Source organism: Carica papaya, chromosome 4, assembly GCF_054855325.1.
Source record: "Carica papaya isolate Zhongbai chromosome 4, ASM5485532v1, whole genome shotgun sequence".
Classification (NCBI taxonomy): Eukaryota; Viridiplantae; Streptophyta; class Magnoliopsida; order Brassicales; family Caricaceae; genus Carica; species Carica papaya.
The window spans coordinates 7,314,305-7,342,007 of record NC_142312.1 but is presented as its reverse complement, the minus strand read 5'-3'; the positions used below and the strand labels follow the sequence as shown (position 1 = coordinate 7,342,007).

Sequence of the window (27,703 nt, the reverse complement as noted above, 5' to 3'; positions counted from 1 at the left end):
TCAACAGCTTCTTTAGTTCTGAAAAGCTCCTTTCACAGGTTTCATTTCATTCAAACTTGACGTTCTTCTTTGAGAGCCGGGTCAAAGGAGCAACTAGGGTAGAAAATCTTTTCACAAACATGCGGTAATAACCTGCCATGTCTAAAAAGTTACGGATCTCCTTGAGTGAGGTCAATTTCTCCCAACCGAGCACTACATCAATTTTTTTGAGGTTCACTGACACTCCATCTCTTAATATGATATGCCCTAAGAAGGTAGTCTATTCGAGTCAGAACCCACACATACTCAACTTTGCATACAACTTCTTTTCTCTAAGAACCTGCAAACCTTAGTCAGATAGTGAACGTGTTCCTCTCTGCTTTTTGAATATATCAGAATATCATTGATAAATATAATGATAAACTGATCCATAAATTATCTAAAAATCCTGTTCATCAAATCCATAAAGATGGTTGTGCGTTGGTTAGTCCGAATAGCATGTTTAGGAACTCATAGTGTCCGTATCTGGTTCGGAAAACTGTTTTGAGAATGTCTTTTGTCTTGATCTTTACGTGATGGTAAGTTGAACACAAATCTATTTTGGAGAAGACCTAGATACTCTGTAACTGATTAAAAAGGTCATCGATCCTGGGGATTGGGTACTTATTCTCGATCGTGACCCTGTTTAGTCCTATGTAGTTAATACATAATGTTAACGTCCCTTCCCCATTCCTTACAAGTGTGACTCCAGCATCCCAAAGAGAAACATTGTGTTGAATGAACCCATTGTCTTGTAATTTCTTAATCTATTTCCTTAACTCTTCCATCTCAACATGACTCATGCAGTAAGGAAAAACTAAGATAGGTAGCGTGTCAGGCTGAAGGTCTATGGTGAACTCAACTTCTGTGTCCACTGGTAGTCTGAAAAGTTTATCACGAAACACATTCAGGAAGTTTCGAACTACCGGGATCTCTTGAATACAAATTTCTTTCTTAAGTTTGTCAAGTGTAGAGAAAACAATCGAGTTAAAGCGCTATGTAATAAGGAAATTGCTATGAGGGAATAATATTCAAAACTTTTATTAATTTGTAAATGACTTTTCGTTAGGAAGTTTTAAATACAATTTTTCTCGTGGAAACAATCAACGGTGGCGTATGCGTCGCTAATCAATTCATTCTTGGAAGTGCATCAGGGTCCCCTGTGTCAATCTCCATCAGGTCCATCATGGGTGAAACCAAATCCTATGGAAGAGAGGCCAGATGTTGCTGAGGAGGGACCGGGTGGCTCTGTAACGGTGCTGGATGATACGGTTGGGGGCTCCTCATACGCCGCTAATCAATTCATTTTTGGAAGTGCATCAGGGTCCCCCGTGTCAATCTCCATCAGGTCCATCATGGGTGAAACTGAATCCTGTGGAAGAGAGGCCAGATGTTGCTGGGGAGGGACCGGGTGACTCTGTAACGGTGCTGGATGATACGGTTGGGGGCTCCGAATTGTATTGTGATGGTGTCGGATGATACAACGGAGGAGTAGAGTTGCATTGAGGTGGCGTTAGGTCCTCTCGTTGTAGGGATGACTCATAGTGTGGAAGTAGTGGAGGGTCAGACAGTTCCCTCCTCTCTTACCTGGTCTACTAGGCATAGATAAGTCTCTCTAAAATTTTGAAAAGCTGATCGACATCCTCTCGAAGTGACCCGTCTCGGGCTACCCTGTTCAGTAAGGTACCTCATCTCCTTGTGTCTTTATACTTATTTTTCACAAGAAAATGTTGGACAATAGTTCGTATTTAGTATTTTTAAGTCTTTGTATAAATAATAGTTACAAGAAACGCGGCTCTGATAGTAACTATAAAGACCCAGAACTTAAAAGAAAATTAAATCATAAATTAAACGCGGAAGCGAAATAATAGAGTTTAGAGTTTACATTCTTTACATGATAATTTAGAATGCCTAATAGAGTTACAAGAATGTCCATTCTAAAAGAACAAATAAAAATCAAATAAACAAATAAAAGACAATATACTGAGCATTTTAAGACAACTTTCACTAGCTTTTGAAGGAAGTTCAGGTGGTGAACTATTCACAACCCTCTTGTTGATTGGGATCTGGGTCTTGGTGCTTTTGATTTGAATGTCTTATCTCTCAGGATATACAGTAAGACTACCATTCTTTAATTCTTATGACCAAATAATTTTCTGTTTACATATTAATCACCAATTTCACAAATCAATCGTAAATTACGCAAGATAAACAATATATAAATCAAGAAAGCACAACTGAATCATTTAACAATTACAGTATATCATCATGTATTTAAAGCTGTAAATTCAACAATCAGTTAAATATGACAAGTAAATAACTAATCGGTTTCGGCTCCATTAATAATCTATAATTATTCTGAAAGTTTTCTAAATTTTACAAAATATCATATTATTAATTATTAAGTTTCGATTCTATAACAGAAAATAAAGTGAATGGTTCTTACCCGAATCAGTGTCCGAAATACTGAACTTTATATTACGCCTACTGGCGGTCTCCGGGTTTCCTGAATTTTTATGTGGAGATTAAAATACGTTTTACGTACATAACAATAATCCAAAAAATTCACAATCAGTGTTAAAGATCTTTTACGGCCAATTTTGGAATTCTGACACGGCGGCATCGCCATGTTCCAGCAATGGTACCGCCATTTTTTACAGCGGTTTACCTTCGCCTGGCCATTTTTGCTTAGTTTTGATGTTTCGACTGGTTTTATACCCATTTATGCGAGAAAACACGTTAAGGGATCTGATAAATTTTGACCGTTCATCACTATTTGATCGCGACCGTCCGATTGCGTTTAAAGAGGGAACGAATCTGGACCGTTCATCGCGTTTAATCGCGACTGTCCAATCGCGCCTGAGGAGGGAACAGATTCGGACCATTCACGAGCGCGGGAACGCTTTCGGGTCATCTGATCGCGGGGCACGCGGATCGCCAACATGGCCTCCTGCATGGCACCAAGTCAGCATGCCTTGTCACGCAGCGCTCACCGGTTCGTCGAGACTGCTGACTGGACAGTCTTACGTGGGACAATTTTTTTTAATTACGTTTTGACTCATAGTTTTCGATTTTTCTTTTAAAAATACCATCCAAACCCAAATTTTTACTAATTTTTCTTAAAATTATTTTTAATTTCATCATCAATCTATTTTTTTTTCATAATTCTACATTAAATTAAAATTTATTAATTTCAAAAATAGATTTTTATATATTTTTTTAATGTTAAAATTAATTCAGGGTCAAATTTCGAGCCCGGGTATTACATAGGCTATTATTGTTTGCTTACTGCATGCACTTTAATTCATAAGTTTAATTGTCTTCTCGTTTATGGGTTTAATTCAAAGTTTGATTATTGTTGTTTTTTAGAATATCTAATGATTTGCTATCTCGATTCTTGTCTTCACAAGTTGTATTTGAGAACTTAGAGTATGAAACTAATATTTTTAAAATTAAATGAATTTATCTAAAAAGGAAATAGTTTCATTGGTTATTTTGTGATTTTTACTAACATTTGATTTTTCATATCCTTTGTAAAATATTGATATTTTTACTGTGTTAGTGTAGTTTATTCCTTTTATTTAATAATTTCATATCAAGACAACTAAAATTTGGATCCTAAATAATAAGAAAGTTAGCGATTAAAGGTTGTCTATCGTTTTCTACCAGTTGTGATGCGGAGGTCGATCTTTTAGGTTTCTAGCGACATTTTTCTTTTTGTTAATTTAATTTCCTTCAAAAGACATTCCTATAGTTTTGTTGGGCATTTTGATTAAACTGCGTAAGAAATATAAATCTTGAATTCTTAGTTATTTCTGTTAATACTTTATTAATTCAATATTACCATTCAATTAAATTTTGGGCTGTTATAGAAACTAGCGGCTTGGTCATGATTTGCGGTTTTGTTAGGTTGAGAAAGGGGAAAAAAAGAGGTGCAACTGTGAGTAGAGCTCGTGGATCTGGTAATTAAGAGAAATGGAAAAATGAGGAATGAATTGAGATAAGGGAGAACTTGTAGATCTAGTTATAGGGAATAGACAATGAGAGAGGTGGAGAAGAAAGAGTAGAATGAAGATAACATATGAGAGTTTGATGAAATCGCTAACAGTGATGCATGGATAGTAGAGAAGGAAGATTGTGTTTGAGATTCGGATTTGAAGAGAGATCTTATGTTGAAGATGAAGAAAGTTTATTTGAATACTTGGTTTTGTCTTTCTTCAATTACAAGGAATATTTACTGAAACAATTTTTTTTCCCCCTCTTTTTAATGGGATTACTTTAAAATTTTCTTGGAAATTTTCTCTCCTGTTCATAGCCTCTTTTTCATTACACACCTTGGCATTTGTAGAGCCAAGAACTTCCTTCTTCCATTTGACTAAAGATTAGTGGTAAACAATGGTGGCTGGAGATAGAATCAAAACTTATTTAGAATGTACTGAAAAAGAATAACCTTTATTTTACTGTTGATCTGGAAAAAATTGCATACTGCAAAAAATTAGTTCTTGTCATTTCTTGAACTGTGAATCTACGAATGCGAGATTGTGTAAATATAACACATCCGCAGAAGATGAAACAACAAAAACTTACGAGAGATGTTCTTGTGATAATTGAGTTAATCTATAATTTTTTTTTAATATAAATTCCAGAACAATGTGATTTGATTTTTTTTTATAGGATACCAGAATTTATTTGTATTCATAGTGCATTTTTATAAAAATATTATAGCGTTTGAAATATGATGAAGTTCACTATTCTACTTGGTACAAATTATATACAATTAAATATAAAATTTAAATAAAAATAAAAATATTTATTTAAAAATTAAAATAAATGAGAAAGAAAAGAGAAGAACGCTGGCAAGCTAAAAATATCCACAGCTGCTTTGTAACGTGTGCCATGACGTTAACTTCAGAATAATAGAAAATAATAATAATAATAATAATATTACAGAGAGTTTAATTTATAAATAAATAAAATTTTAATGGAAATAAAATAAGATTTTAATATTTAAAAGGATAAATATATTTTTAATTAAAAATCAATTAAATGAAGTTTATATATTTTTTGTTAAATAATAATAAGTTTATATTTACTCCTTAATATTAAAATGTGCACTAAAATTAAAATTAAATTCTAAATGATAAAAGAATTTTTGTGTTGAATTTTATATTAAATTACAATAATTAAAAAAATAATCAACTTAAATTTATTATTTTTAATCAAAAAAAGGGCCTCTCTTTCACGTGCAAATATGTTAGACTTTTGACGCGTGTAGGTCCTTGTAGGATGCTATTTTTTACATGAAAATATTTTCAACAATGTGATTTAGCACAGGAAAAAGGGGAGAAGAAAATATATCAGAAGAACAGGAAGGTGAAGGCTGCTAACAGATTCACTGTCAATCATTGCCCTAAGGGTTGGAATTAATTATCACACCTACTCCAAGTTCATTATCGCGAAAATCAATGGTTGCGAGCTTATCCTAGTTCGGATTTAAGAACCCTCTCTCTCTCTCTCTCTCGCTCATTTTCTCATCCCTTCTCTGGAGCATTCACAACCACATCCCCTAAATTGCGTTGCTCTGTTTGTATATCTCTTGCACAATTTTGTCAAGGTTTGTTGTTTGGAGGGCTGCGGATCTGCTTCTTTTCTGCAACTTTTTGGTTTCTGTGGTTCTTTTTGTAATTAGGTTGAGTCTTCTGTGGAATTGGACAGGTTTTTGAAAAAATGGAGGGGGTAGATTACTTGGCTGATGAGAGGAACAAAGCGGAGTTCTCGGTGGACGACATGAAGATCGTCTGGGCCGGTTCGCGCCATGCCTTAGAAATTTCCGACCGAATTTCTCGTCTTGTAGCTAGCGATCCGGTGAATTTTCTCCCTCCTCCTTTCCTTTATAAAATTTCTCGCTCTCGTCTACTAGTTGTAGGTAATTTGTTTGTTCTCAGTTTCTGTTTGGTACGGGAAAATTTGCTCTTTTCTTCCCTGTCCGAGAACATTTAATCCCGGATATTTTCATGACTAAACACGAACTTTAATCTCAGTTTCCGTTCGGCTTTGTTTGGCTTCCTAGAAAATTTTCGTTAGTGATGAGAAAATTACTTCTCTTCGCTTTTTATTGTGTTTTGGTTTGCCAGGCTGTGTTCCCAGGTGTAGCATTTCATGTTATGATTTCTTCATGATATTATTATATCTTTTGCTTTAGTTGTAAGACAACTCAAAATTTTTAACACGAACTTTAATCTCAGTTTCCGTTTGGCTTTGTCTGGCTTCCTAGAAAATTTTCGCTAGTGATGAGAAAATTACTTCTCTTTGCTTTTTATTTTGTTTTGGTTTGCCAGGCTGTGTTCCCAGGTGTAGCATTTCATGTTATGATTTCTTCATGATATTATTATATCTTTTGCTTTAGTTGTAAGACAACTCAAAATTTTTAACAAAACTGATCTGAGGATCATTTGCTTTCTGTCATGATATTTAATGATATTTACATCATGTTTGGATAAATTTTAGTGATGGTTAATTAATGTAGGTTAATGACTGTGATTGGATGACATTGATACAGAATGATAATGTCAAAATTTTTTTATGTTTGGATGATTTCATATTAATGTATGTTAATGATATATCTTTGTTTGCATGATAGGATAGTATGATTGTATTTTCAGTCAAATTACTAATTTACCCATACTTATTATATGTAATAGTAAATGTTATATAAGAAGTATGTAATAAAAAAAAAATTATTTATTAATATTATTTTATTTATATTTAAATAAATAATTATTACACATAATAAAATTATATTTAATAAAATAAATAATAATTTATGAGGATAAATATATAATTAAGTATATTATATGGGGGTATAAAGAGAAAAAAAGTAACCTGCCGGTCACATACCACCGATTATCTGATTTTAAAATTTATTCTAAATTTACCAGTAAAATACTATTTGCTACCGTTGAAAGTTGAAATAAATATGATTTTTTCACACCCGTGAAATACCATATATTAAAATTCTATTATTCATCACAATCTAAACAGGGTGTTAGGGTTCTTTTGGTTCTAGGTTTGTTTGATGGGTTAGTGTTTGTGCCTCCGCTGGTAAAGTACTTTTGAGAATGACTTTCACTAAATTGGTAGGTAGTAATGTAGTAATTTGCTATAAAAGTTACTTTTAATATAAAATAGTATTATATCTTAAATAATTTTTTAATATAATTTTTAATAACAATTACATATGAATAAAGAATTAATTATTATAATTATTTAAATTATATTTAATTGTTATTAAAAAATTATTTTAATAATTTAAGTTATTTTAATTTAATTATTTACTTATTTTATTTAATGGAAATAATACTTCTAAATTAATTTTATTTACTTTTAATAAAAATTATTTAAATAATTTAATGTAAAATTATTATAATAAATTAATATATTATATTTATTTTATAAATACTAAATTAATAAATTAATGAAATACAAAGTTAATAATTGTACTTATTAAAGTATCATTCAACTCATATAGCACAAGTAATTTTTTCAAAAGCATCTATTCCCAGCTATCAAAAGTCAGAAACAGATTCTTAATTTACTTAAAATCACTTATGTTCTTCAGTGTTTGATTAGGTTTCTGCTTTTTAGCAGCAAAAGCAGAAATAGAAGCCCACCAAATAGGCACTGGGGTTCTGAGATTTCATAAACTTTTGTTTCCTGCATTGACACTTTTTGTCCTAATTCATGCGTTAACTATATCTTACTGCGTTTAGGCATTCCGAAAGGATGATAGAACTAGGCTACCTAGGAAGGAGTTATTTAAGAACACTCTGAGAAAAGCTGCTCATGCATGGAAGCGGATAATTGAGCTGCGTCTTACTGGTAGGTCTTCAACTTGGTTCTCTCACATCATTTTCACTTTTTTAGTCTTATCACAGTTTCCTTTTGTTCTCAAGGAATTTTCTTTTCTTCTTGTTTTCTACATAAATAAACTTTCAAATTGTTATTTTTACAGAGGAAGAGGCATCTCGATTAAGGTTTTATGTGGATGAACCTGCTTATACGGATCTTCACTGGGTAAATTCCTTTACAGTAGTCATATATTTTTTTTTTGTTTTTTTTTTAAATAACCTTTACACTAGTCATATCATACTAGGATATTAAGGATAGATGGTTTTACTATTTTGGTTCTATTGTTTTAGAATGTAACCTTGATAACTTGGTTGATTTTAGTTTCATTGTAGATATGCTTATTGATTTTAAGTCTCTTGTATATGGATTGCGCCAATCAATACACTTATATATTTTTATTTCAAAAAAAAAAAACTAGTCATATCATACAAGGAATGTAGGTGTACCTGCAGAAAGAACGTATATCATCTTTGATGGCGTTATGCTTTCTTTAGCATTGATGTCTTAGTCCCAAACTTCTTTAAATGCAACTTGTCTTATTTGTCTTTGCTACTAATTGTTGGGAGAAGGGTAAAGTGTACAAAAATAGGGTAAAAGTTAACTAGTAATATACCCTTCTTATTGTAATTAAATATGTTAACTTTTCTCTCTCATGTAAACCTATATAAATAGGTCCTTCATATTCAATAAAATACACACTTCATTCTCCATATGGTATTGGAGTCTTAGATTAAAAAATCCTACTCCTTTACAAAATCTATTTGGCTTTCGTTGCTGAAATAAGAAAATCATAGGAGTACAGCCTTCATTGCCGCCTTTCTCTATTGCCAAAATAGCTGGTCATCACAGATTGACAACCAACCACAAAAACTGACCTTTATTATTGGTTCCAGCTGCCAGATGCAAGTTAGCCATGCGTCCAGACTCCTCGAGCAACGCATCTAGGTCCTGTCCAGCCAGACCCCAGCCACTGTTCCCTTCCCTTGTGTACGACGTTCGGCCATTCTGTGTGCAGCCACCATCCAGCTAGAATCAGCCCAGAGACAGTCGAAATCGAGCCTATGCATTGTTGTTCCAGCCACCAGCTCTAACCCTGCACAGGTTTTTTGCCTAGCTACTGTTCATGGTCAGCGTCTTTCCTGCACGGTTCTGTCCGGCCAGGCAAGGAGCTGTCCAGCAGTGGTCTCCACCACAAAATAGGGTAGCAGAAAGGAAAAATAGACACCTGCTTACCACTACATGTGCCTTCTTATTTCAAACCCGTGTGCATGCCAAACACTACTAAGGGAAAACTATGTTAACTGTTATTTACCTTATCAGTCAGTCACCATCGAGAGTACTAGACTTTCGCAGTCCTAGGGAAGTTTTAGCTACATTTTTTCCTAAAGTCCGAGTTACCAATAATCTCATTCCTTGTATCTTGGGGTGCGTTTCTATGTTCATATAAACAAGTTTTAAAGAGGAAAACTTGACCCATAGCCATCAAGTGTGTCTTTGTGGGATACTTGCTTACATAGAAAGGATACAAATGTTATCATTTAGCTACTAGCAAGTTTTATGCATATACTGATGTAATTTTTGTTGAGACCGACTCCTTTCATCACCTTTATAATTAGAGGGAGACTATATTGGAAGCTAAAGAGGACTTGTTCTTTGACAGTGCCCCCTTACTTTTAAACACGACACCCTCTAAAACAATCATTTCACCAGAAAAATAGAGCCTGCAAAATGAGCACGAATCTCAATTCATACAAGACCAACACTTTACCTAGTTGTACTCGAGGAGGAAAAACTTGGGCCCTAATCTGAAGGAAGTTCCAAGTGTCCAAGCTAGGCACTAGAAATAAGGTAAGCGATGAGAATCACATTCCTTTTGATATTGATATGCTTGTTGCACTTAGATTAGAGACAAGAAAATGCACTAAGCATCATCTCAATCCAATTTTAAATTTTCTCTCTTTTGAAAAATGCTCATCATTTCATAAGAATTTTCTCATGAGTCTAAATGCAATATTTGTCCCTAAAACATTACATGAGACTTTAAACTATAAGGAACCAAAGATGCTATAGATATCAAAATGCAGACACTTGAAAAGAATTGGACATAAGAGGTTGTAGATTTACCTAAGGAGAATAGGCCATTTGGGTGCAAGTGAGTAGTTACTATCAAATACAAGCCCGATGGAACCATAGAGATGTATAAGGCAAGATTAGTGGCCAAAGGGTAATACTTAGACCTACGGGATTGATTATCATGAAACATTTATACCTTTTCTAGAGATAAATATGGTATTTACCTACTATTGTTAGCTGCTAATTTCAATTGACAATTACAGTAGCTTGATCTAAAGAACGCCTTCATACATGGAAAAAGAAATTTACATGGAAAATTTCCCCAAGTTTGCTAGAATAGGTCTAAACAAAGTACGCAAGCTAAAAAAACACTTAATGGGATTAAGCAATCCCCCCGAGCATGATTTGGAAGATTTGTGAAACTAATGCTATCCACGGGTTATAAACAGAGTCAAGGAGATTATATACCCTGTTCAATAAACATTCGAAATCAAGGAGAGTCACAACCTTCCTAGTATATACGATGATATAATTATTATAGGGAATAATAAAGAAGAAAACATAACTCTTAAGCAATACCTAATTAGAAAATTCGAGATTAAAGAATTGGAAAAATTAATTACTCCCTTGGATTCAAAGTGGTATAATCAAGGTTAGGAATGTTTCTCTCATAGCAAAAATATGTTACAGATTTTTTGAAGGAAATTGGCTATAGAAAATGTATCTCTTAAGCAATACCTAGCTAGAAAATTTGAGATTAAAGAATTGAGAAAATTATTTATTTATGAGGATTCGAAGTGGTATATTCAAGATTATGAATATTTATCTCATAATAAAAATATGTTATGAATCTTTTGAAGAAAACTGACAAACTAGAATGCAAACCTGCTAGCATACTAATTGATTTTGATCATAAACTGAGATCCAAATGTGGACATGGAGATGCACCAAAGATTAGTAGGGAAATTGATATACTTATCATATACCAAACCAGATATTGCATATGCAGTTAATGTAATGAGCCAATTCATGCACACACTCAAAGAAGTGTATCTGCAAGTTGCCTGCAGAATTTTCCACTATTTGAAAGATCCTCCTAGGAGGGGAATTATGTTAAAAAGACAATGGGTCACTACTCAAAGCATATTGATGTAGACTATTGTTAGGAACCTGTGACATATACTCGTGGTTACTAAGAAAATCAAAGGAAAAGACAAGGAGTTAGATCGGAAAGAGAAACAAGATGTTTGAGAGAGAGAGAGTGAAGCATGTAGGAAAATATACTTGAAAAATTACTTGCCATTTCGGAATTACAATAAGATGCATAAATACATAAAAAGATGCATGAACAATTTCCATAGATGCCAATCGTCCCTCTATGGAAGTCGACGAGATACAGAGGACCCTAGGTCTACCAAATGAAAAAGAAGAGATGGCAGGTTTGAAGAACTAGGGTTTTGAGAGAGTTAAATACGCCTCTTGCGATTAGGACGTGTCCTCCCAAGATTCTATAGATGCATGCCGTGTAGCCCTCATTTTTAATGAGCAGGAAGCCGAAACCCATCTTTGCCGCAATGCGTGTGTAAGGATCTGAGTGCAAATAAAAAAAAATAGACTAGAAAGTACAAGATTTGTAGAGGTGCACCAAGAGAATTATAGAAATTTTTACAGAAAATCTAAACCCGAGGGGTTTTTAATCATCTCAAACTCATAGTTAACCAGTCACTTCTTCCATCTCCATTCAATGAATTTAGGAATTTTCTCTACAACTCTTTGGACTTTTATAGAAGATTGACTGTTTATTTACTTGTTTATGTATATGTTTTTTATATATATAAATTACTCATTTTCATCTATGTAATCAATCAAGAAATGAAATATTTTGAATATATTATCATTATCTCTCTCAAATTTCTATCTATCTGTTTCTCAATATCTATCTTTGCTTTTTGATTTTCTATCTATTCCTCTTGATATTCTTACTCTATCTTTCTCAAATCCTTCTACGTCTCTCACTCTTCTTCTTTTTTCTTCAAACCCAAATACATACTTTCTTAAATTAGAACCATGTACTGGGTCATGACAACTTGGTAGCAGAGCCGCGTATCATATCCCAATGGGAGATGGTAATTGCCAACAATCGCACTGCGAAGCTCTTCGATCAAATAGAGGAAAAACTCGATATGATGATCAAGTTGCTAAGCGGCGGCGTTACCTCTCCTGAGAATGTGAAACCAACGGTCCTTGCTGTAGCCGTGTGCATAAGACATAGTGAGTTTCTACCTTTTCTGTTGCTACACGACGAAGAAGATGAAAAGACAAAAGGTGAACCTGATTTTAAGGAAAACCATAAAACAGGTTCAATAACTGAACTGATTCAAAAAATCCTAAAATCGTCTTACTCGAACTAGACTAATTCAGAACAAATAGATGCCGGTTCAAACCGGATTGACTCATTGAACCAAACCGGTTTAGACCCATTTGATGAAATTGCAGAAGAAGTAGAATAAGAAGAAGAAGAAGAAGAAGAAGACCCATATGAAGATATTGCAGAAGAAGAAGAACCAGAAGAAGAAGAGGAAGAAGAAGAAGCGGAAGAAAAGAAGAAGAGTCGAAAGAAGAAGAGGTGGAAGAAGAAGACATTATTGCGGCAACAAGAAGCAGGCCGACTAGAGCGTTTGACAACAGTCGCGCTGGTGGTGTGCGGGGCATGCCGAGAAGATCTCATTTCCTAAGGGTTTAAGCAGTAGAAAATTGCTTTCGAAATATATATATTAATTAAAAAGAAGAAAAAAAGTAAAATATAAATATAAGTAAAAAAAACTACTTAAACGAAAAATTGCTTAATATATATATAATAGTTAAAAAATATGAAAATAAAAATTAAAAAAAAAACAAAGCTAGATTTGAACTTTGAGGACAAGGTTGATGTTGAAGAGGAAGGTATTGTTAGGATCGGAGTGCAAATAGAAAATAATAGAGTAGAAAGTACAAGATCTGCAGAGGTACACCAAGAGAACAATGGAAATGTCTACTGGAAATCCAAACCCGAGAAGTCTTTAATCATCTCAAACTTTTAGTTAACCAACCACTTCCTCTTTCATTTCCATTCAATGAATTTAGGGATTTCTTCTATAACTCCTTGGGCTTCTATGGAAGATTGACTAATTAATTACTTGTTCATGCATTTTTTCTTTTTATATAAATTATCTATTTTCATCTATACAGTTAATAAAAAAGTGAAATATTTTGAATATATTATTATCATCTCCCTCAAATTTCTCTCTCTCTCTCTCGCAATATCCATATTTTCTCTTTGATTTTCTATCTATTCCTCTTGGTATTCTTACTTTATCTTTCTCAAATCCTTCTATTTCTCCTTTCATTTTTCCTCTTTTTTTTTCAAACCCGAATATATATTTTCTTAAATTAGAATCATGTACCCGGGCCTTGACAGTATGTAAACCCTTACAGGTTTGGATTCCTTGCGACTGTGTCCATTCTTCCCCTTTTGCTCGCCTTGCGGATCCCATGTTTCCCTGCTTATTTTCTCTTGGTTATGACCAATTCTCAATAACTATGTGGGATCACTAGTTGATAGAAGATCTATTTCTGGATTCTGTACTTTTTCAGGGAAAATTTAGTGATTTAGAGAAATAAAAAATATAATGTTGTAGCCTGATTTAGTGTAGAGTCAGAGTTCACGGATATGACTTACGAGGTCTATGAACTCCTATGATTGAAAATGATTTTAGAAGATTTGAAAATTTAGTAGGATGAGCTTATGAGACTCTGCTACAGAAATAAGCTGGGTATCACTCATAATCTAATATAACATGACTGGACGAATTGTTTTGAAGTAAACAGACATTTCATTAAATAGAAATTGGATAGTGGGTTGATATGCACTCTATGTACACTTATTGCTTTACTTATCTCAAAAAAAAAAAAGGAAAAAAACCTATTGCTTTACAACTTGCGAATGTATTGAATAAACGATTGAGTAATCCTAGATTTTGGAGTAGTATTGCAAGCTGGGAATACATAATTATTTGCCAGTTTGAGGAAGAGTGTCGAGAGAAGTGTAAAGTGTATAAAAGTAGGATAAATAATATATTAGTGATATACCTCTTTTGTTGTAATTAAGTATATTTCTTTTTATTTCTCATGTAAACTTGTATAAATAGGTTCCTCATATTTCAGTAAAATACACACTTCATTCTCCATGCTAATGTCTCTAGTCCCTTGGCAGGGAATGTTTATACCAGCTATCAAGGGACAAGGCACAGACGAGCAGCAACAGAAGTGGTTGCCATTGGCACAAAAGATGCAAATAATTGGTTGCTATGCACAGACTGAACTAGGTCATGGTTCCAATGTTCAAGGCCTTGAAACAACTGCAACTTTTGATCCTGAGACAGATGAATTTGTTATTAACAGTCCTACTCTAACTTCTAGCAAAGTGAGTAAAATATGTAAGCCTTTTGTTGATTTTTTGTTTATATAATGGAGTTTGGTATATACTAATATCCTATAACAATGAAGTGATGTAAAAGTAAATTTTCCATTTCATTTTGTGGACAATATTTCTTGTAATTCCTTAGTGTGCTAAGTCTACTATTTTATAATGGATGCCTTTTTTTTTCATCATTACTTGTTCCCTTGGTTCAACATCCTCTGATTAGGTTCTTTTCTTCCATTTAAATAGTGGTGGCCTGGGGGACTGGGAAAAGTGTCTACACATGCTGTTGTTTATGGGCGCCTCATAACTGAGGGCAAGGACCATGGGGTGCATGGTAAGTAACAAACTACTAGAAATTTGTTCATAGAAAAAGGTCTTCCACATTATGAAGATATTCCTTTTCCAGGCTTCATTGTGCAGCTGAGGAGCTTGGATGATCACTCGCCTCTTCCGGGCATTACTGTTGGTGATATAGGAATGAAATTTGGAAATGGCGCATATAATACCATGGACAATGGGTTTCTAAGATTTGATCATGTACGCATACCGAGGAATCATATGTTGATGAGGTTAGTTCTTTCCTACTTCTGCAATTCTCTCTCTCTCTCTCTCTCTCTCTCTCTCTCTCTCTCTCTTCTTGAAATAAATAATTCTCTTTCTTGTTCATAAGATGGCTGTAAATCAGGTCTTTCACTTCATTATAGTCTCCATAGAATTTGGTTATAATGCTAAAACCTATCATGTTGGAAGGCCATCATAGTAAGGAATTGCTTTTGAATAAGATTTTCTCAAGGTCGGTTGCTTGAGGAAGCAGTTGGGTTGTGTAGGGGTAGATACTAGAATTTTTACATATTTCCTTTAGTCTAGGTTTATTTAGAAGGCCAATATTAGTTGGAAAGTCAGGAGTCTGAGTCCAAGTCCAACATCAATTAGTTGACACTATAGAAGTTTGTGTCAAATGTCTCAGGGTTTCACAGGTCACGAGGGAAGGAAAATATGTAAAATCTGATGTGCCACGGCAGCTGGTTTATGGTACTATGGTTTATGTTCGACAACAAATTGTCGCTGATGCTTCTTGTGCTCTATCACGGGCTGTTTGTATCGCAACGAGGTACAGTGCTGTTCGTAGACAATTTGGTTCACAGAATGGTGGAGCTGAGACTCAGGTAGGGTTTTTTCTTTATAAAATAACATAACTAACTTGTCCGTGTGACTATAAATTGTTTAGTTGTCATCAATATCTCCAACTAAGACAATTTTGGAAGCAAGCTTTTATTTACAATATCTTATTTTGCTGGGCTCATAATACTAAACTTACTCAAGATACAAAAATTCTATTATTGTAATATATATGTAAGGTACTTATTTCAAAATGTATATATATGTAAGGTACAATGTTGGGATGATCTAGATCAGTTACATCATCTGTTGTTTTCGTGAACAGTTCTGAGGATATGCTCCTGAAACATCTCTCTCTCTCTCTCTCTCTCTCTCACACACACACACACACACACGCCTATGCACACACTAGATGGCTATAAGTCAGTTCTTTTGCGTAGTTATAAATCAGGTCCCTACCCTTTCTTACCCTGGAAAAGTAGAGGCACTTCACTGCCATCCGGCACCTAATCAGCCACATTATTGTTGCTTCCAACAATTAAGAACTGTTTTCCCATGCTATATAAAACACTAAATTACAAGTTTATGATAAAAAAGAGCACTTGTAGATAGCTTTAATGTGAAAAGTTGACCGCTTTTTGGAGACATAAGGTGCCATTCAAGGATTCCATTTTCCTAGTACAATAATCAGAATGAAATCCTGCTTTCATCATCTCTTTGAATTAAGGCTTTGCTATTTGTCCTCCTTTTTTCTGTCGAAAAGAGAGATGAGGTACCCTTAATTAAAAAATCATTCCAATAGACCTTCTATTCTACTAGAAATTGGCATGTAGCTCATGTTGGTCATAGCACCAAGAGCCATCGGAACTTCCAAGAGCATGGATAAGCTAATGCAAACCCCTCAATTGAGATCATTTGCATTATGTATTGTTTTGGTTGTGCTCCTGAAATAATTGGGTTATAGATATCATTTTCCTGTTTAAAATTTCTGTTGTTTTTTGCCTGTTCTTGAAAAAATGTATCTAATGCCTGCTTTTGCATTTGTTTTAGGTGATTGATTACAAAACTCAGCAAAGTAGACTTTTTCCTTTGCTAGCTTCTGCATATGCTTTCAGATTTGTTGGTGAGTGGCTGAAATGGCTATATACGGATGTGATGGAAAGATTGCAAGCCAGTGATTTCACAACATTGCCTGAGGCTCATGCATGCACTGCAGGATTGAAGTCTCTCACTACTACCGTAACAGCTGTATGTAACTATAATGAACTTTATCTGTTTCAGTTACTAAACATGGTTGTTTTCTGATTTCGTTTGAAATTCCAACTCGTTCGCCCTCACATCCCATCAGTAGCTTTCTTTTGAGATTAGGTTGGGGGGTGGGGGGTGGGGAGAGGGAGGAAGGTGGGGTAAGATTAAAATTCGAGTTGTTAACTCTACAATGAGAGTGTTAGACCATCTAAACTAGGTGCTCTTAGAGTATGGCATAGCCAATTAACACGTATTAGAAATTGAGCAAGACTTATACTACATCAATTCCAATATACTTAAAGGTGGATCAGAATGACATAGCAGTTCTCTATAATGGCATGGGTTGAAAGTTTGTTTTCTTAGGTCAATTATATTGATACTCCCACAGTTGGCTGAGCAGTTCTTATTTCATCTTCTCAGTAATGTGGAATATTCCACCAAATCCATGTTCTCTATTCTATTTTGATTGAGGGCTATGTGATCGTTATTTATCCCCTAAGTTTTACATGACATTTTGTCATATTTTGGTTTTGTTAGAGATTGCATTATGCAAATATGCAGTATGTGGCTGATTTTTTTTTTTTTTTGAGATAAGAATATGCAGCTAATTTAAGGGATTGCATTTATTTGAAATGCTTCTAGTTGACTGAAAAGCCTTGCAGGATGCCATTGAAGAATGCCGGAAATTATGTGGTGGACATGGTTACTTGTGCAGCAGCGGGCTTCCTGAATTATTTGCTGTTTATGTCCCTTCTTGTACATATGAAGGAGACAACATTGTTCTGCTTTTACAGGTAATTAAATTGAGGAGCACTTTTCTAATTCTATAAACCAAAAGGATTCAGTTTATTTGTCATTTGTTTTTCTCAGTGGAGACGGTTATCAACCTTTTGTAGGGCTTATAGCTTAGTCATAAGGTTGAGAACAAACAATATTGGCTGGTAAAGCCCCTGTAATCTATCAAATTTTACTTAATGATGTGTTGTCATGTCTTTAGAAGTCATGTGTTTTCATTCAGCCTGCTCAACTGGATCTAAGGTTAGACTCCAAAGAAAATGGTAATATGCTAAAGATTAAGGTCTGTTGATAAGGATTTTATGTTAAGTAAAATACTATATTATTTATAGTTCTAATAGTATAATTATATCATATAATTAAAGTTTAAATAGAATAAAGATAATTAATTTATATATATTTTTTAAATGTAAACAAAATAAAGAAAAAAAAAATTAGAAGTTTATTTTCTCTAAAAATTTCATGGTATCAGAGCGCCGGTAAAAAACTGCAGTCGTACATTCGCAAGCGCCGTTAAAACTGATGTTGCACATTCGCAGGCGCCAGTAAAAACTTAAGCTACACATTCGCAGGCATCGGTAAAAATTGAAGCCGTACATTCGCAGACGTAGGTAGAAAGTGCAGCCGCACCTCCGAAAGCGCCGGTAATAATATACAAGCGGACAACCATAAGTGCTGGTAAAATGTTGCAGTTGCATATCCTCAAGTGCTAGTAAAAAGGTGCAGCTACACATCCAGATACGGTGGTAAAATTTAAGATGCATGTCCAGAAACGCTAGCAAAAAATTACAGCCGCACATCAATAGATGCAGGTAAAAAAGGCCACACCATTACCTTTTTCTGTGCATGTTCAGAGATCTGTCTGGAGAAGATGAACCAAGCTGACTTTAAGCCGTTTTAGAGCCGAGTCTGAGCCATTGTAGAGCCGAGTTTGAGCCGTTTTAGAATTAAATCCGAGCCGTTTAAAGCCGAACCAGATCTAGCTCCGTTTTTTTTTTTGGCTCCTTGGTGCAGATAGGAGGTCTATTTTTCATTACTGAATATTTTTATTCTTATTTTTAGCATTCTAAAATGACATAAGCAAAAAAAGTGAGTGTTACTAGTTTTGATAATCTTTCATTACAAATCAGTCTCGTAAAACTTGATGGAACTAATTATCTTGCTTGGTCAAGATTTTGTTTATTGTTCATCAAATATATAGGATTGCAGGGTTACCTTATTGGTAAGGTGAAGAAACCAGATGTTACTAGTTTAGAGTATAATAGATGGGACTCTGAGAGCTCATTGGTAATGTCATCGCTCATAAATTTCATGCAACCGTATATTGTCAGAACATATCTGTTGTTTAACATTGTCGAGAAAATATGAAATGCAGCATCTCATACATATTAACAGATGGGTAATGACGCCTAAATTTATAAACTTCGGAATAAAGTTCATGGCACAAAGGAATGAGAGATGATTATTTCTCATTATTTTTCTGAATTAAATGGATTATGACAAAAGTTAGATTACTATCAATATTTTCAAGCAGAATGCCCTGCAGATGTAGTCAAATTTCAGAAATCGATAGAAAAAGAGTGAATTTATAATTTTTTAGCTGGTTTGAACACCGAATATGATCAAATACGGGTCCAAGTGCTTGATAAGGATATTTTTCCTTCATTAGAACAAACTTATGCTTATGTTCAACAAGAAGAGAGTAGAAGAAATGTCATGCTTCACATTGCACCAGTTGAGAAAGCTGGATTAGTTGTTCAGTCTTATCAATGTAGAAATATATGAAAACGTGGCTATTGTGGTAAGCCAATACACACTAGGGAAACTTGTTGAAAGTTGCATGAAATACCAATTAGATGTCAGAGAGAAAGAAGAGGTGGAACCACAAAAGCTTAAGCAAATTTTGTTGAAGCTAGGGAAACACCTGGTTCACCATCCATTTGAGTATTTTTCACAAAAGAAATTCAAAATCTGGCCTTCTGAGTCAACTTAACTCTCCATCAACTGTTGGCACATCAAATATGGTAAAATCATGTATTATTCATTTTATTTCAACTCCTAATAATTGGATCATAGACTCTGGAGTTAACAGACACATGACAGACTTTTCTAAAGAATTCTTAACCTATTCTTCTTGTACTGAAGGGGAGAATGTCCGTATAGTAGATGGGTCATACACCCTCGTGTCGGGAACAGGTTCCATTTATTGTATTTCTATTATTACACTGTCTTCAGTTTTAAATGTGTCTAGTTTTTTTGATAATCTTTTATCTATTAGTGCCGTAACTAGATATCTTAACTGTAAAATTGAATTTTTTCCTGATCATTGCATCTTTCAAAATCTTCAAACCGGAAAGAGGATTGGCACTGGTAGACTGCAAGTTGGCTTATATGTCTTGGATAGACATCTGAATTTAATTGGAAATCAAGCAACCATTGGGAATAAAAAAGTCAATATGGAGATACTACAATGGCACTGACGATTGGGACATCCTTCCTTTTTTGTTTTAGAAAAATTATATCTTAAGTTATTTAAAAAAACTTTTATGAAATTTTTATTTTGTGATGCATGCAAACTTGCTAAACATAAGAGGAGCTCTTATCATTTAAGTAATAATAGAATTATTGATCATTTTAAGACTATTCACTCTTATGTGTGGGGACTTACTCAGAATATCTCTCTTTCTGATCATAGATGGTTTGCAATTTTTATTGAATGTTGTATTAGATTAACATAGATTTATCTGTTAAAAAGTAAAAAGTGATATATTTTCATGTTTTCAATCTTTCCACAAAATAATATGTATACAATTTGGTGCTAAAGTTAAGATTCTGTGAACTAACAATGGTACAAAATATATAGATAGTGGGTTCCGTGTATACTTGGAGTCAAATGAGATAATTCATCAAACAAGTTGTGCCTATAACAGTGAACAAAATGGGGTTGCTGAAAGAAAAAACACACGTACTAGAGGTAGTTCGGTCACTAATGTTCACCATGAATCTACCAAAGAATTATTGGGGAGATGCAGTTCTCTCAGCTGTCTATCTTATCAATAAAATGTTTTTACGGATCCTGAATTTTAAAAGTCCTATGGAATTTTTGTAAAGAAAAAATTCCTACATTGTTCCCCCAAAAGTGTTTGGATATGTGTGCGGTCTTTATGCTAGAAATATGGTTAAATTAGAACCTAGAGCTCTTAAGTGTGTATTTGTTGAATATTCTTATACCCAAAAAAGCTATAAGTGTTATCATCCACAATCTAGAAAATATTTTGTAACTATGGATGTTACCTTTAGGGAGAATGAGTCTTACTTCAACTCAAACCCGACACCTCTTCAGGGGGAGAGTGAGAAAGAAGAAGTGATACCTAATTGGGTAACGATTGAGAATCATATTCAGGGAGACAATTCTATTACATAAATTCTTAATCAAGAAAATAATGTTGGACATCTAGATAAATCAGACTTGAAAAGGTATTCAAGGAGAGAGAAGTCTGAAAAAGTCATTCTGCAGTCTGTCCCAGATCAAAAATCTTCTTTGGTTTCAGAAAATACTGGTGAGTTATCTTTTTCTTGTGATTTATCAGATGCTATTAGAAAGGGAACGAGAACTTGCACTAAGTATCCTATATCTAACTTTGTTTCCTAGACTCTCTATCTCCCTCCTATAGAGTCTTTGTCTTGTCTGTTTCCTCTGTGTCTATTCCACAGGATTGAAGAGAAGCTCTAGGAGATCCCAAGTGTAAGAAAATCATGATTGAAGAAATAAGAGTATTGACAAAGAATGAGACGTGGGAACTTGTTTCACCTTCACAGAGAAAGAAAATAGTTGGTTGCAAATGGTTGTTTACTGTAAAATACAAAGCTGACGGATCGATCGAAAGGTACAAAGGTAGATTGGTGGCTAAAGGATTTACTCAGACCTATGGGATTGACTATCAGGAGATATTTGCGCCTGTTGCGAAGATGAACACAATTAGGATACTCTTGTCTTGCGCAGCTAACCTTGATTAGGATTTACAGCAGTTTGATGTAAAAAATTCATTCCTCCATGGAGACTTAGAGGAAGAGGTGTACATGTAAATTTCACTTGGATTTGAATATGAGCGAATGTAAGGAAAAGTTTGTCAATTAAAAAAGGCTTTATATGGATTGAAACAGTTGCCAAGAGCATGGTTTGAACGGTTTAAAACAGTTATGATTTCTTTTGGATATCAATAAAGTAATGCGGATCATACCTTGTTTATTAAATGTCGTGAGGGTAAACTCACTCTCCTCATTGTTTATGTGGACAATATTGTGGTGACTAGAGATGATACAAAGGAGATGGCTCGGTTGAAGGAACTTCTTGCTCAAGAGTTTGAAATAAAAGATTTAGGAACATTGCAATACTTCTTGGTAATTAAAGTTACCAGATCCAATAAAGGGATCTTTATTTCTCAAATGAAATATATTCTAAACTTACTAGAAGATACTAGTATGATGGGTTGTAAGCCGGCAGAATCACCTATTGAGAGCAACAACAAATTGCAAGCAGATAGTGGTACATCAGTTGACTTGGGAAGATACCAGAGACTAGTTGGAAGACTCATTTATCTCTCACATACCAGACCTGATATAGCATATACAACTAGTCTTGTGAGCTAATACATGCATGATTCTCGTCAGACTCATTTACATACTGTTTTCCGCATATTACGATACCTGAAGTCTGCATCAGGAAAATGTCTACTCTTTTCTAAGCATGGTCACCTTAAAATAGAAGTATTTACAGATACCGATTGGGTTGGTTCCCTAGATGATAGAAGATCAACTATAGGGTACTGCACACTTGTGGGAGGCAACTTAGTCACATGAAAAAATAAGAAACAAAGTGTGGTTGCTCGCTCCAATGCTGAGGCAGAATATAGAGCAATGCCCAAAGAGTATGTGAAGTACTATAGTTGCAAAAGCTAATGAGGGAGTTAAAATTGTTTGAAAATGAGAAACTATGCTTATTTTGCGACAATAAAGCAGCGATTAACATTGCTCATAATTTAGTTCAACATGACAGGACAAAATACATTAAGATTGATCGACACTTCATAAAAGAGAAGGTAGCAGTGGTTCTCTATGCTTATATCATGTATCTTCTGACGACCAAGTGGCTGACATTTTCACTAAAAGACTATCTAGCAAATTTCTTCAAAACCTGATTTGCAAGTTGCACATGTGTGATATCTTTGCGCCAATATGAGGGACAGTGTTGATAAGAATTTTATGTTAAATAGAATACTATATTATTTATAGTTTTAATAGTATAATTATATTTTATAATTAGAGTTCAAATAGAATAAGGATAACTAGTATATATATATCTTCTAAATGTAAACAAAATAAGGAAAAAAAAATTAGAAGGTAATTTTCTCAAAAAACTTCAAGATCACATCAAGCATAAATGACAATTTAGGATTGACTAATTGACACGGGAGGCTATGGAAATGAACATTTTGACTCCCAGAACCTTACTCAACGTATGTAATTTAGAAACTAAACCGCCTAATTAACACATCCCTCTACTGGAATCAACAACCAATTATTTGGCATGCAAAAACAAGAACTAAAGAAATTAAAACGAGGAAAAAAAAGATGTCCTGACTTATTTGATAAGTCGTTCCTAACTCATCGGCCCAATAAAACTTCAGAAAATTTCTTAATTTCAAAGAACTTGAAAACGCTAAAAATTAGCAAAAGTTAATTTGAAGAAAGCTCAAAGTTTTAATTTTGTTGATAAACTGAATTGTATGTTACATTTTAAGAACTTAAGCCTTTATGTAAGTTTTTATTTTCTAATTCTATTAGGAATAAAATTTAGAATTTCTATCCAAATTTTAGGACTTAATTTAATTAGAAAACAAATATATAATAATTAAATGAAGGAATCTTATCCTAAATTTAATTTAAATATTTAAAATAATTAAGATAAATATTAAAATAAGCTTTTCTCCTAATACCAATCTTCAAGAATCTTGATCTCCCTTGAACTTCAATTTGGGTATAAGTCCTCATCCAAATTAGGACAATAATCACATGGAATACTTTGTGGAAGACTTAAAATCCTTGGAGACTCGGAAAACAAGAGAAGAAGTCCAAAAAGGATTTAATTTGGAGCTGCCCGTGCGGGTAGCTTGCAATGGCCGTGTGGGTCGCACATTGTGCGTGCGCGGGTACATGGACCGAGGGCTGTTGGCACGCGGGTCGCGTGCTGGTGGCGCGCGACATCTCCTCTCATGCGTGCGGCTTTGTCCTGGGTGTCTCTGCACATATGCACGGGCTGCACATGCTTGCTGTGTGCACGGCAGGATGGCTGGGTCGCGGGTTGCCTACCACGCACATATGGACCTTCATTTGTGCACCCAATGGGCCCACGGCTTGGCTCGGGTTTCTTCCCCTTGGTGCTTCCTTGACTTGGACCAAGGCTTGGTCCTCTCTCAGGGCTGGGCTAGCATTTGGATTTCTTTGCAATTCTTCAAACCCATTAATCTCACTTGACTTCAGTTTCTTTTGGATAAACTCGGCCCTTTCTTTGGAATAATCCCATTTAAAAAAGTAGTCAGGGGTGGAGTTACTTTACTCTTCCGGATGCTCCAGTTTAAGAAACTGGAATTTACTTTTCCGTTTGAGCAGATCCCGTTTAAGGAACAAAAGGACTCTGGACTTGCTTGCCTGTTTGGGACTGGCTCTGCAGGAACCCTTGCAGAAGGAATTTACCTTTTCCCAAGTGTGCTATGTGTCTGCATGTGCGCACGTCCTCTTTGCACTTGCTCGTGCATGCTGTATGCCTTTCTCCTCATACGGCTGCAGACTCACGGGTAATTATCCTGCAGAAGTCTTGATTATCGCGGGATACCTCCTTGATGTGGGTTTGCATCATTGGGATTAAATTTGAGCCATCCAGGATCACATCACTAATGATGGCTTGCACTTTTGATATTTTTAACTGGCCCAACGAATGAATCATTCTAGATTTGAGAGATTCCAAATTCCTAATATAGCCTTCAGTTTCAGTTAGCTAGATTTGTTTCCTTTCATGATTAAAGGTGTTGTGCACACACCACTTTTCCTAGAATGGCTTCTGATCTTCTTTGCTATTTTACCGTATATGTTCTGAGGTTAAACTTGAAAAGAATTAGTTGGGATTGCATGTTAATGCCATTTATCTGTTGCATGATGCTGGTGTGAATTAATGGGTCTTCTTGCTTTCCAGGCTTGACTTTGAATTATCCACTCCCTAACAGCCTATGCTGGTGCTTCATTTAATTGTTAACATAACATTGACTGTCCATTGAATAATTTTCTGTAGGTTGCAAGGTTTCTTGTGAAGACTGTTTCTCAACTGGCATCTGGAAAGAAGCCTGTTGGAACGACAGCTTATATGGGACGTGCAGAACATCTTCTGCAGTGTCGTTGTAATGTTCAAAGTGGTAATATTTTGGTCTTTAACGTTTTTTTCTCCTGCATCTTTGACGATAAATCAATGTTCTCTTTAAAATAAGTTTGCAGTCCACAAGGTCTTTATGTGACAATATTCACATAGCTCACACAGATTAAAGTAAAAACAAAAAGAAAGAGAACCACAGAATACAACATGGCTAATCACCAATATGATAATATCCAGAAAGCCACCAATGTTTTTCTCACTACTGAAAAATTCAGTTTTGAGTTACATCTAGCATTTTTTCTCTATATAGTTGGAGAAAATTCAAAATTATAATGGTAATTTGTCAAAAAAAAAAAAATTTAAGCTCAAAGAAAAAACTATAATGGTACATCAATGATAAAAGAATGTTGTAGGCCAGAAGTATAGTACCATACCACCTGGGGGGGAGGGTGTTTGTCCCATCCTGCCTGCACAACTGGGCTGGGATGGAATGCTGATTAATGATCACTTGAAAAAGAAAAGTGATTCTCCTCCACCTTACCAGGAGTTTTTGTGAATCTTCACTTTCACCTAGCTCGGAAAGAGCCATGTCAACTGTTTATCTCTTTGTGATTTATGTTTCCAACAATGTCTTGCAGCTGGAGATTGGTTGAAGCCAAATGTAGTACTGGAGGCATTCGAAGCAAGGGCCACTAGGATGTCTGTTACATGTGCGAAAAATCTTAGCAAATTTGAAAATCCAGAAGAGGGTATGTTGTCTCTGCCCCAATTAGGAGATGCTTTTTCTGTGCTTCTCTTTTATTCTATAACCTGTCACAGTTATATTTACATGATAGGCAAGTTCTTAGATATTCGTTTTCATTTTATTTTTGCACAAAATTTTTTATATAAACCATTCATTTCTTGCCTTTTACATTTTAACACACTGTTAATGTTTGGATGAACTAAAATCATAATCTGCCTTTGTTATCATGCTGAATTTTTTGTGGTTGTTTTTTCCATTTGCCTTTTTCCTGTTTGAGAGTCTATGTCATTTATGTCTTTGTCCTTACGGTTCTCTTTCTTCAGGTTTCTCAGAACTCTTAGCTGACTTGGTTGAGGCAGCAGTTGCTCATTGCCAATTAATTGTTGTTTCCAAGTAAGCTTCTTCTCTGCCTAATCACATTTTTAGAGCCTCAAACTTAACAATTTGAGGGGCTGTTTCATGATTTGCCTATCTCACAAGTTATTCAAAGTCTGAAATTTTGATGCTAAGCATCAAGTCCTTCTGAAAGTTGAGGTTTGAGCCCCTTGGGCCCATAAGCTGCTTCTGGACTAGTTTTACAAAGTTTACTGTATCACAATACATATGAGCATAGAAAGCCATGTTAGATATTTAATGCATACAAAGTGGGGCAGAGGGGTGACTGTTCCAGAGAACAGGAGTTAATGTGACGATCGGGGGAGCCAAATTATTGGAACTATTAACAAGTTGGATTTGCTAGAAAAAAGAATAACGTAATTGGTTACGGATGAGAACTTGGCATAAATTCTGTGTGGATTTGTCTGGATTCTAAAAAACATTGTTGCAGGTTTATTGAGAAGGTGCAGCAAGACATTCCAGGGAAGGGGGTTAAACGACAGCTAGAGAACCTTTGCTACATATATGCACTAAATCTACTTCATAAACATCTTGGTGATTTTCTCTCGACTAGCTCCATTACTCCGAAGCAAGGTGCACTAGCAAATGAGCAGCTTAGATCCTTGTATTCCCAGGTTTGTTTTCAAATTTTGTTCTTTAGCCTGATCCTTATTCTGGGGCCAGGTATCATTTGATCACTAGTGTTTTAACGTGTACTATCAGGTTCGGCCAAATGCAATTGCACTTGTTGATGCATTTAATTATACTGATCACTTCCTTTGTTCAACTCTTGGCCGCTATGATGGAAATGTATATCCAAATCTCTTTGAGGAAGCTTGGAAGGATCCTCTAAATGATTCGGTTGTCCCTGAAGGCTATCACGAATATATTCGGCCTGTATTGAAGCAGCAACTCCGCACTGCGAGGCTCTGAAAATTGAATGGAGATTTGGTGTTAGAACCCAGAAAATGGAAGACGGTCTACATGGTTGTGGAGAATGAATAATGTTATAATAAATCATCTTAGATGCTTTAGTAATGTTAAGAGAAAAGCTGGGTACAGTGATTCTTGTTAGCTAGTGATCGCAGAAGTGATTTGCTGGAAAACGTTTCACTGGTACAACTCAACTTTCCAAGAAGAATTTTGGCCGTGACCGGGATAAAACAGTTGACGGTGAGGTCAGCTGTCTCTGTCCTCATATTCTTGGTGAAGTATGTGAGTAGCAAAATTGGTTATTAATACTAAATTTTCTGATATGGTTTTTTTATTACGTCGGTTTAAATGAAATTATGTTTTATATGTTAATCAACTATAGTGATTAAAGTAAAATGTTTTATTAAACTACTTTAGTTCTAAACTAGCTGGGATATAAGAATGAAAAAGAAACCTGCAAGTAAATAATTTGCTCGATGTTTAAATGTGACAACTATTAGAATGTTATCAACTACTTAAAATGTTCAGCCATTACAGTTTTATTTATTTCCTTTAAATAAAACAAAGTATCACATTACAAGGATAATATACAAATCACAATAAT

The 27,703-nt window shown here is 34.7% G+C and overlaps 1 protein-coding gene across 2 annotated transcripts in view; it reads left to right on the top strand.

Annotated features, from left to right (window-relative positions):
- The window catches only part of LOC110811431 (peroxisomal acyl-coenzyme A oxidase 1), a 41,838-nt gene extending 14,367 nt beyond the window's left edge, over positions 1-27,471 (top strand). The window contains exons 1-15 of one of the 2 annotated variants that reach the window (XM_022037940.2): positions 5,330-5,632; positions 5,734-5,883; positions 7,788-7,896; positions 8,030-8,091; positions 14,252-14,461; positions 14,708-14,795; positions 14,868-15,030; positions 15,429-15,627; positions 16,631-16,828; positions 17,491-17,622; positions 24,969-25,089; positions 25,685-25,795; positions 26,115-26,184; positions 26,618-26,801; positions 26,890-27,471. In XM_022037940.2, the coding sequence (XP_021893632.2) occupies positions 5,746-5,883; positions 7,788-7,896; positions 8,030-8,091; positions 14,252-14,461; positions 14,708-14,795; positions 14,868-15,030; positions 15,429-15,627; positions 16,631-16,828; positions 17,491-17,622; positions 24,969-25,089; positions 25,685-25,795; positions 26,115-26,184; positions 26,618-26,801; positions 26,890-27,099 (1,995 nt within the window). In that variant the 5' untranslated portion in view covers positions 5,330-5,632; positions 5,734-5,745 and the 3' untranslated portion in view covers positions 27,100-27,471. Of the gene's footprint in view, positions 1-5,329; positions 5,633-5,733; positions 5,884-7,787; positions 7,897-8,029; positions 8,092-14,251; positions 14,462-14,707; positions 14,796-14,867; positions 15,031-15,428; positions 15,628-16,630; positions 16,829-17,490; positions 17,623-24,968; positions 25,090-25,684; positions 25,796-26,114; positions 26,185-26,617; positions 26,802-26,889 lie in introns of those variants that run through there. The other variant, XM_088217669.1, reaches the window with a different exon arrangement.
- Positions 27,472-27,703: the final 232 nt, after the last annotated feature.